Genomic DNA, 10097 nt, shown 5'->3' with positions numbered 1-10097 from the left:
GCTCGGGGGCCCGCGGCGCGCGGCGCAAGTGGGTGGAGTGCGTGTGCCTCCCGGGCTGGCACGGGCCCAGCTGCGGGGTGCCCACCGTGGTGCAGTACTCCAACCTGCCCACCAAGGAGCGCCTGGTGCCCCGGGAGGTGCCGCGGCGGGTCATCAACGCCATCAACGTCAACCACGAGTTCGACCTGCTGGACGTGCGCTTCCACGAGCTGGGCGACGTGGTGGACGCCTTCGTGGTGTGCGAGTCCAACTTCACGGCCTACGGCGAGCCGCGGCCGCTCAAGTTCCGCGAGATGTTGACCAACGGCACCTTCGAGTACATCCGCCACAAGGTGCTCTACGTCTTTCTGGACCACTTCCCGCTGGGCGGGCGGCAGGACGGCTGGATCGCCGACGACTACCTGCGCACCTTCCTGACGCAGGACGGCGTGTCGCGGCTGCGCAACCTGCGGCCCGACGACGTCTTCATCATCGACGACGCCGACGAGATCCCGGCGCGCGACGGCGTGCTCTTCCTCAAGCTCTACGACGGCTGGACGGAGCCCTTCGCCTTCCACATGCGCAAGTCGCTGTACGGCTTCTTCTGGAAGCAGCCGGGCACCCTGGAGGTGGTGTCGGGCTGCACGGTGGACATGCTGCAGACGGTGTACGGGCTGGACGGCATCCGCCTGCGCCGCCGCCAGTACTACACGATGCCCAACTTCCGCCAGTACGAGAACCGCACGGGCCACATCCTGGTGCAGTGGTCTCTGGGCAGCCCCCTGCACTTCGCCGGCTGGCACTGCTCCTGGTGCTTCACGCCCGAGGGCATCTACTTCAAGCTCGTGTCCGCCCAGAACGGCGACTTCCCTCGCTGGGGCGACTACGAGGACAAGCGGGACCTCAATTACATCCGGAGCCTGATCCGCACGGGGGGCTGGTTCGACGGCACGCAGCAGGAGTACCCTCCGGCCGACCCCAGTGAACACATGTACGCCCCCAAGTACCTGCTCAACAACTACGCCCAGTTCCGCTACCTGCTGGATAATCCCTACCAGGAGCCCAGGAGCACAGCGGAAGGCGGGGGACGGAACAGGGGGTCCGAGGGAAGGCCACCCGCCAGGGGCAAATCGGATGTGGTTGAAGGTTGAGGCTGCGTGACCTTAAAGAGCCAGTGGCGGGTTGGGGGTGGCTGGCGGTCCATCCTGTGGTTTCTCTGCCTCCCTCTGCCGGCCCGGCTGGGTCCCCCAGAGGACCCGGAGTGTGGATGGCTGGGGAGCCTTCCCTCCTCCAGCCCTTGGGAACTGAGGGTCAGGCCTGTGAGCTCACGAAACATCCTTCCATATCAGGAGAAGGGAGTCCAGCCCTTCTGTCCACCAGGAGTGCTGTGGCCCGGAGAGTGCATGATGGTTACTGGGGAGCAGGGGGGGGCGGGCAGGGTTGGGGAAGGGAAGCTGCAGCATGAGCTCTCCAGGCTAGCCCCCTGGGAGCTGCAGGGGGGGGGCCCCCTCCAGGGAGGAACCTGCCATTTGGCCTCCTGGGGCCTTCTTTGGACCTGCAGTGGGGAAGTGGCATGCCAGGAGCGCCTGCGGCTCTGTAAATAGGTGCATTTGGGGTCCAGGAAGAAGAGGAGACACCAAGGGCGGAGAGGGCATAAAGCAGCAGCTAGCTGGGAGGAGGCGCAGTGTTCTCAGGAGAGCTGAGCCAGAGGGGGCGGAGAGCTCTGCCCCCCTGCCCCGCACCCCTGCGCTGGATAGCACCTGTGGTGGGGGAGGCCTGGAGTCTTCGGAAGCCCAGGGAGTCTTCCTTTTGCTTCCAAACCTGGCCTTGACCATCCTTCTTTCTTTTTCTAACTGTTGTCCTGTGGGCTGCCCACTCAGCCCTCGCAAGGCCAAGAGTCCGGCTCTCAGGGTGAGATGGGAGCCAGAGGCTGGGCCATCAGCCAGCCGAGCAGCTCGGGCCTGGGAGGGGGCCCAGCAGAGGCAGAGGTTCTCCCCAGCACCCCTTCCCACTGGACCCCACAACCCAGCACTCCACCGTCTCTGGTAGAGTCACCCTTTGCCCCCACCTTGGGGCTGGCTAGAGCCAGAAAGGGCCCTCGAGGCTGCCTGGGACCAGGAAGGACTTTACGGCCAGTTGTATGTCATCTCAGTTCCCTTAGTTTATCTCATGGGGGCAGGGGAGGTATCTCAGCTGCTGTCATTAAGAGGCCCCCAAATACAGTGGCATAAGCAAGACAAGCATGTTTCTGGCTTAACTGTCTACAGAGAGATGGCCCAAATCCAGTAGGGCAGCCCTGCTTTCCTTCATACACACCTTCCAGTTCTGGACAGAGTGGCGGCTTCAGCGCCCACCCTCGTGTGTGCATCCCAGCCTGGGAGTAGCAGAGAATGGCAAGAGAAGCCCATGTCCTTTCCTGTTAAGGGCATGAGCCAGAATGGCGTGGTCACTTCTCATCGCATCTCACTGGCCAGGTCTTAGTCACATGATCACAAGCAGCTGCAGGGGAAGCTGGGAAAGGTAGTCTTCAGCCACATGCCTAGCCTCAGCTCGCAAGTTCCCTTAGTAAAGGACAGAGGAGAGAATGGAGACAAGGAGCATCTTTGGCACAAAGGGAGGGGGATGGGGAGAGAGCAGCAGAGTGACTAACGCAGTCCTAGGATCCTACAATCAAGTTCAGAGCTCTTAGACGCACTTGCTCCTGCCCCCATTCACTGTCGGTCCGGGGGGGGGTGGTCTGTGGGAGCCTGCAGTTGAAGGAGGGGTGAGACACGGCCCTCCTGAGGTCCCCACAGATGTTCACCCAGCGACACCAGGATGCGAGCCTGCCTGTGGATGGTACATGTTTGTGTGTGCGTGTGTGTATTTATGGGCATGTGTGCATGCTTGGTGTGTACCTGTATGTGTCTGTTTCGGGGTGTCCCTGTAAATATATGCTTCTGTATGGATGTGGGGGCAGGGCCCAGGCCTCCCCTTCCCCAGGACCTCGAGCCTGTGGCCCTCGGCTCCCTATAGCTCCTCCGAAGTGACTGAGGCACAAAGCCCTTGGGGAGCCTAGAAAGCAAGGCTAAAGGGGATGTGGGGTCTGTCTGTCTGTCTGTCTTTCAGTCCAAGGAATGAGAATCCTCCTGGCCTGAGGGCTGAGCATCTAAGAGCTCACAACCTCCCCAGCCTGTTTTGGTCCCAGTCATCTCCTTCTGTCCCATGCCACCCAGCCTGCAGCCAGGACTTTCTCCGGGGGTCTTGTTGGGGTTTCCTGATGGGCCAGGAGGGGAGGGTGTCTCTGCCAGAGAAATGTCTGCCGTGGGTGTGGTCTGGGGAGCTGGACACAGAGCTGGCAGGCATGAAGCAGGTGGAGGGGTCCGATGGCCTCCGCTCTCCAGGGAAGTCTTTGGGGTGCCCCAAGGGAACCCCTCCCTTGGAGTTACAGCAGTGCCCCCAATCCCTCTTGGATTTGAGAAGGGTCAAAGAGGTCAGGATCTCCTTATGGCTCTGGGCCATCCCAGGCCGAGGCCTGCCTTCCCTGCCCCCTCTGCTCACCGCCTGGACCAGCAGTCTCAAGGGGGCTCCTGAATCGTGCCTGAGCCCCACCCAGCCCAGAGCCTCCCTCCTGGAGGGCTCCCTCACCTCCTGCACTTGGCAGCCGCGGCTGCTATGGCAATACCCCCTCCCCAGGCTGGCAGCCGTCCCTGGCCTCCAGTTCACCAGCTCCGGAGCAGGGTAAGGAAGAGGGGGCGAGCTCAGCTCTGCCTGCCCCCACCTTCCCTTTCAGACCCAGAACCCTGTTCATGGTCACTGCCAAGTGGAGACCTGGCCATTGGGTGGAGAGAGCAGCCATCAGGGGGTGGAGGCGGGGCCAAGGTGTGAGGTTGAAGAGTTTCACATGTACTCACATTCAGACACTGGGAATTCTTGGGGGCAGCAGGGGAGCCCCGGGCCACTCCTCCAGTATGAAAAGAAACCAAACTGTGAATGTGTGAGGGCCTGCACACTGCTGGCCCTGTCGCCATAACCAGGTGTCTCTCCCTGGGAACCCCTGGCCCTATGACCTCTAGACTCAGGAGGCTCAGCCAGCCCACGGGTCATGTCGGTTCCCAGGGGCAGGAGTGGGGAGGCTTTGGGGGCAAAGGTGACAGTCGGGGAGGGCAGACAAGACTTCCCCAAGCTGAAGGCGGGGCCCTGGGAAATGTATAATTTAAGGACGCCAATGATAATAGTATTATTTTTTTTGTAAGGGAAAATCAATATGTACATTCTGAAATCATTTTCTCTGTAAATGGTTGGATTTCATTTCACCCTTAAAGGGATGCTTAAAGGAAAAGATAATATTAATAATAAAAACAGCTACAAAGTCTGAAAAGTGTGTGTGTGTGGGGCCAGTTTGGGGGCGCTCTGGGTCAGGGAGGGGTGCGAGAGGGGGCTCTGGTCTTCCTAAACACCGCCTGGCCACCAGCCCTGGGCCCATGGGGTGTGAGACCTCGTGCCGACGGATGGCTGCTGGGCAGGAGGGGGCGTGCCGAGCCCCTGCCCTGAGGGATGCACGCATGTGCACACGTGCACACACCCACGCACAACCAGGGGGGCACCCTCCCCTTCCCCACCCCCACCTGGTGGAAATGGCTCAGAAGGAGGGCCACAGAAAGAAGAGGTGGGCCCAGGACTGGCCATGCCCCCCCACCTTCCGGGGTGGACCTGTACCCCTTCAGAGCTCCAGATGAAGGCTCTGGTGTCCCCGCCCAGAGGGGAGCGGTTCTCCATCAGTCCTGACCCCTGGGTGTCTGGACAAACCCTCCCGCCTCAGTGCTCTTCCCCTCTTTGCCTGTCACAGGTCCTTTCCTTCCTTCCTTCCTTCCTTCCTTCCTTCCTTCCTTCCTTCCTTCCTTCCTTCCTTCTTTCCTTCCTTCCTTCCTTTCTTTCCTTCCCTTTTCTCCTCTAAGATTTTTAAAAAAGTAATCTCTACACCCAATGTGGGGCTTGAACCTACCATCCCAAGATCAAGATTCGCAAGCTCCACCCACTAAGCCATCCAGATGCTCCCTGTCACAGGTTAAGGTCACACAGCCACTTGGTGGCAGAAGAACACCGCACCTGGATTCTCAGCAGTGGTCTTGTCACCAGCCCTTTGGGGCAGGCGAGGATGGCACCGTCTCTCCCCTGGACTTGTGCTCTGATGGCGCCCAGGGCCATGGAATGTGGGGGGCCTCCCTGGAGCCTTTCATCTAGGCCTATGGACAATGATATCATCCTTGGGAAGGAACCCTCTGGGTATTTTCTAAGGAGAGTCTCAGAGATGGTGAGTGTGGGCATGTGCTTTCTGCCTCAGTGCCCTGTGGGGTGGCTGTGCAACCGCCCTGTTAGAGGGGGAGACCAAGGCTGGAGACAGGGAGGAGAGACAGACATGTCGGTGGCCACTGCAGGGGCTAATGTCCTCTGAGCAGCCCCAAGGTGCGTGGTGCATAACTCAGATGCATGTACTTCGGCCATGGTCCCAAAGCCCAGGATGGCACCTGCTGCAGGTGCTTGGAGTGGGTGGGGTAGGGTGGGGAGTGTAATTACACCGGCAGAGGGGAGAGTGGAGGAGGTGCAGACATGCCACCCAGCCAGAAGAGGGTGATGATGACCCCTGGCGATTTGAGATCAAGTGTATAACCCTTAGATCGTGTCCCAGAGTGAACCCTCTAATCATAGACATTTACAGACAGATGTTATTTATTATCTAGTCTGTGCCGTACTCTGGGCTAAGAGATCTCCCTCCCCATCATTCCCATTTTACAGCTGTGGGGAGCGAGGCTTGGACACATTAAGGTAGTGAATGCCACACTGTGTCAGCGTCCATGGCGGAGGGGGAGGGGCGAGAGATGAAGGCAGGGGACGTGAGGATAGTGGTGATGTCCACACTGACGTTGAAACACCATCTGAGCTCCTAACCAAGCAGGCGTGGTACTGGGTGAGGGGACACTGAGTGGAGACAGTCCCTGCTGTCAGGAGGATTACCATCCGTGGGAATCACCAACAGGTGAGCGCCACCTCAGTACGGTGAGGTGAGGGCTGGTGTGAAGTCGGCAGAGCCTAGGAAGCCGGGCCTTAGGCGTCTGTGAACATCAGATACGACCATTTCCCTCAACTGGCCACCTGGGGAGGCATGGGGGTACTGGCGGACTCCGTGGCCTTGAAGGGGGGTGCACACTCTCCAGACGCGATCTGTCTAAAAAAAACGGCCCATAGAGAGGTTTACTGCATCCAGAGGATAACATAAAATAAAGGGAAATGGTTTACAGCCTGTAACGCTCCATCAGGATGGGGAGACCAGAGCAAGCCCTGTGGTGCCTGGGCAACACAACCACTGCAGTGCTTCTAGAATTGCCTTCCAGGTTGGGGCTTGAGCTGTGGGCAGTTAAAACTCCCAAATCTTGGGGCACCTAGGCGGCTCAGTCGGGAAGCGTCCAACTCGATTTCAGCTCAGGTCATGATCTCACAGTTCGGGACTGTGAGCCCTGCATTGAGCTCTGGGCTGACAGTGTGGAGCCAGCTTGGGCAGCTAGGGATTCTCTCTCCCTCCCTCTCTCTTTCTCCTCCCCACCTCAAAATAAATAAATAAATAAAGTTAAAAACAAATCCTGAAGGCCTATCATCCCGTAGCCCACTGGGAGTCCCCACCCGGGCACCCCACATCATGGATCATCGACCCATCTGTAGTTACAGTTCAAAGCAGTGTAAGGGCACCTGGGTGGCTCAGTTGGTTGAGCGACTGACTTCACCTCAGGTTATGATCTCGCCATTCCTGAGTTCGAGCCCCGCATTGGGCTCTGTGCTGACAACTTGCTCCGAGCCTGGAGCCTGCTTCAGATTCTGTGTCTCCTTCTCTCTCTGCCCCTCCCCTGTTTGTGCTCTGTCTCTCTCTGTCTCTCAATAATAAACAAATGTTAAAAATTTTTTTCAGGGGCACCTGGGTGGCTCAGTCGGTTGAGCATCCGACTTTCGCTCAGGTCATGATCTCACAGTTTGTGGGTTCGAGCCCTGCATCAGAGCCTGAACCATCAGAGCCTGGAGCCTATCTTCAGATTCTGTGTCTCCCTCTCTCTCTGACCCTCCCCTGCTCATGCTGTCTCTCTCTCTCTCTGTAAAATAAATAAAAACAATAAAAAATAAAAAAAATTCAAAGCAGTGAAAAGCCTCTGGCCAGCATCCTTGACCCCTCCTGCACTGTTCTGGTGAATTCCCAGAAACTTAGTTATAGCAGGCAACTAAGGCTTTTCAATTACAATCATTTTTTAAGTTTCATTTTGTAGTTGACTTGATCAAATATTTATTGCTTCAACACAAACTGCCCTGAAATTTAATAGACAACACAGCAATTTATTTGCTGATGGTTCCACGAATCGATCTAGACTCAACCGAACGGTTCCTCTGCCCAGGAGTGCGTGAGCAGCCGCTGCAGGGATGTGCCCACCTGGTCAGGCCTGACCTGGACTGTTGGTGACAGAGGAAGGGATAATTCACAGAAGAGTGAGCCTGTCAGCCAGTCAGCGCTTGCCCAGCAGACGCGCGGGGCATTAACACAAACAGGCCTACTGAGACAAGGCTCTGGGAAGGACCTCACGTCACCACTGAGGTCTGCTGCCATAAAAACATGGCTTGAATCTCACCTCAAGGGAGCGTCACACAAGTTCAAATGGAGAGACAGTCTGTGCCCAAACCTGACCTCTCGTGTGCTCCGTTTCCTGCGTTTGCAGGAAAAGTCCAGCCCTACCTCGGGGCCACGGACCACCTCTCAAACACCTATCCTAGCCTGCTGAGAGCTACTAGAGACGACACATCCACAGTGGCACGAGTCCTTACCGCCATGGCCTCGGCCTCAGCATGTGACCTGGCTGTTCCTATCATCCCGGCCACCCAATGTGTTGTGTGAGCCCAGCAAAGACCAGAAGAGCTTCCCAGCCAAGTTCAGCCTAAACATAAATCCAGGCTCGTGAACTCAGTTGTTTTAGCCACTTGGGATGGTTTGTTGCACAGCCTGACTGTGGCCATAGATGACTGACGCAGTTTGCTTTCAGTTAATGACAGAAAACCCAACCCAAACGAGGAAAGCAGCGGGGTTTGTTGGCTTGCTGACAAGTTAGTTTAGTAACAGGCGAGGCTTCAGGTACAGCTGGGGGTGGAGCTCACTGCTGCGCCGTCGTCCAGCTCTCTGTGGCTCAGCTCTACTTCCTAGCTCGCGTTGTCCCTATTCTCGACAGCCTCACCCTCATGCCTGCAAGATGGCTGCAGCAGCTCCAGGACTCACAGCATCTCATCTTGGGTACTTAGCACAGAAGACGCAGAGCTCCTCTCCCCTATAAGTCCTGGGCCTGAATCTCATTGACTTGGAGAAAGTCATGTGATCACCCCTGGGCCAATCGGGGAGACTGGAGAGGGGATGGGTGAATATGCTGATTAGCCTGGATGTGCAGAGGAAGGAAGATGCGCAAAAGAAGCGCGGAGCACCGAGCTTACCACTGGCACAACCTTAGTTGCCTCCATCAGGTCTTTCCGCAAGCCCCGGGCCAAGTCCATCTCTCGCATCCTCATCTGTGAAATGAAAACCTTCATGGGACAGACCTCTAGAGGGGTTGTGAGGGCATTCGGAACTTGGAAAGGAGCCTGGAGCATCAGGAGAGCTTTGAAAGTGGGAGCGATCATCATCATGACTATGGCCACACCCTCCATTGCCTCGAGGGGTGCGTCTGACACATGGGTCACACATCCCTTCTCCACACTCCCTCCCTCAGCCTCTGTGACTTCCTCTTCCTCCTTCCTGATGTTCCTTCTCGGTTGCCTTCCTGGGATCATTTTACCCTATGCACCCCTTCAATAAAGGGGTTCCCTATGGCTTAATCCTGGACCTCCTGCTCTGCATACTGTTCTGGACTCCAACAGAGGTAGAGCTGGTCCAGTCTCTCCAGGGAGTCGTCCCCACTGAGCATCCAGCCCATGGATCCAATTGCTTGTTAGATTGGTACCCAAGGTGTCAAGGTCACCTCAAACACCATGTGACCAAAGGACTCCAGCTGCCCCGCCCCCAGGGCTGTTCTCCCTGTTCCGCGTTCTCCATCCCATCCTTGACACCTCCAGTACCCAAGCAACAGCTGGAAATCAGGAAGCCATCCTTGAACTCTCCCTACTAGTAGCTATCATTTATTTAGTGCCTCCTGTGTGCCACACGCTGTGTTCTGTGACCACCTAGGGTCCAAAGCTCAGATTCCCACTTGATAATCACCTGCCCCTGGATGTGTTCTTTAGGCTTAAGCCCTCATTTCAGCCTTTGTAAAATGGGGAGGATGACTCCTACCTCAAAACATTGGTTGCCTTGGGGCTTGAAAGATGCATGAAAAGCAGCTGGCAAAGAGCTGGGCACATAGTAGTCACTCAGTAAATGCTGGCTGCAGTGGACATTTAGAGTTCCTCTTCTCGCATCTCTTCCTACCAGAATTTCTTTTATAAAACACTTTTTTTTAATGTTTTATTTATTTTTGATACAGAGAGAGACAGAGCATGAGAGGGGGAGGAGCAGAGAGAAGGAGACACGGAACCGGAAGCAGGCTCCAGGCTCTGAGCTAGCTGTCAGCACAGAGCCCGACGCGGGGCTCGAACCCAGGAACGTGAGATCTGACCTGAGCCGAAGCCAGAGGCTTAACCGACTGAGCCACCCAGGTGCCCCCCTGAATTTCTTAATCGTGCGTTTTGGTGGGGATTGACACACACACACGTGCACACTCACACATGCACACACCCAACTCCTAAGGGAGCCCTGAGAGGTTCCACCAGTCCACTGCCTGGTCAGGGCGATTATTTTAGGGATGGACAAGTTGCCCAATTCAGATTAGTGATACAGAAATTGCTGGAAGCTTCTGGAAAAGAAGTTCTTTCCTCAAGAATGATGGGGAGGAGTGTCTGGGTGGCTCAGTCAGTTAAGTGTCGGACTGGGGCTCAGGTCATGATCTCATGGTTCATGAGTTCAAGCCCTGCATCGGGCTTGCTGCTGTCAGCACAGAGCCTGCTTCAGATCCTCCGTGGCTCCTGTTGTCCCCCGAGTGCACTCTCCCCAAAATAAATAAATATTTAAAAAAAAAAAGAATGAT

General features: G+C 56.6%; 1 protein-coding gene across 1 annotated transcript in view; it reads left to right on the top strand.

The window, feature by feature from the left end:
- Nucleotides 1-4339, top strand: part of MGAT3 (mannosyl (beta-1,4-)-glycoprotein beta-1,4-N-acetylglucosaminyltransferase) — a 5018-nt gene extending 679 nt beyond the window's left edge. The window contains exon 2 of the mRNA XM_029955398.1: nucleotides 1-4339. Coding sequence (XP_029811258.1) covers nucleotides 1-1130 — 1130 coding nt within the window. The 3' untranslated portion in view covers nucleotides 1131-4339.
- Nucleotides 4340-10097: the final 5758 nt, after the last annotated feature.

This window comes from Suricata suricatta, chromosome 10 (genome assembly GCF_006229205.1).
Source record: "Suricata suricatta isolate VVHF042 chromosome 10, meerkat_22Aug2017_6uvM2_HiC, whole genome shotgun sequence".
Taxonomy (NCBI): domain Eukaryota; kingdom Metazoa; phylum Chordata; class Mammalia; order Carnivora; family Herpestidae; genus Suricata; species Suricata suricatta.
Note: the sequence above shows the minus strand (reverse complement) of the source record. Positions and strands in the feature narration are given on the sequence as shown.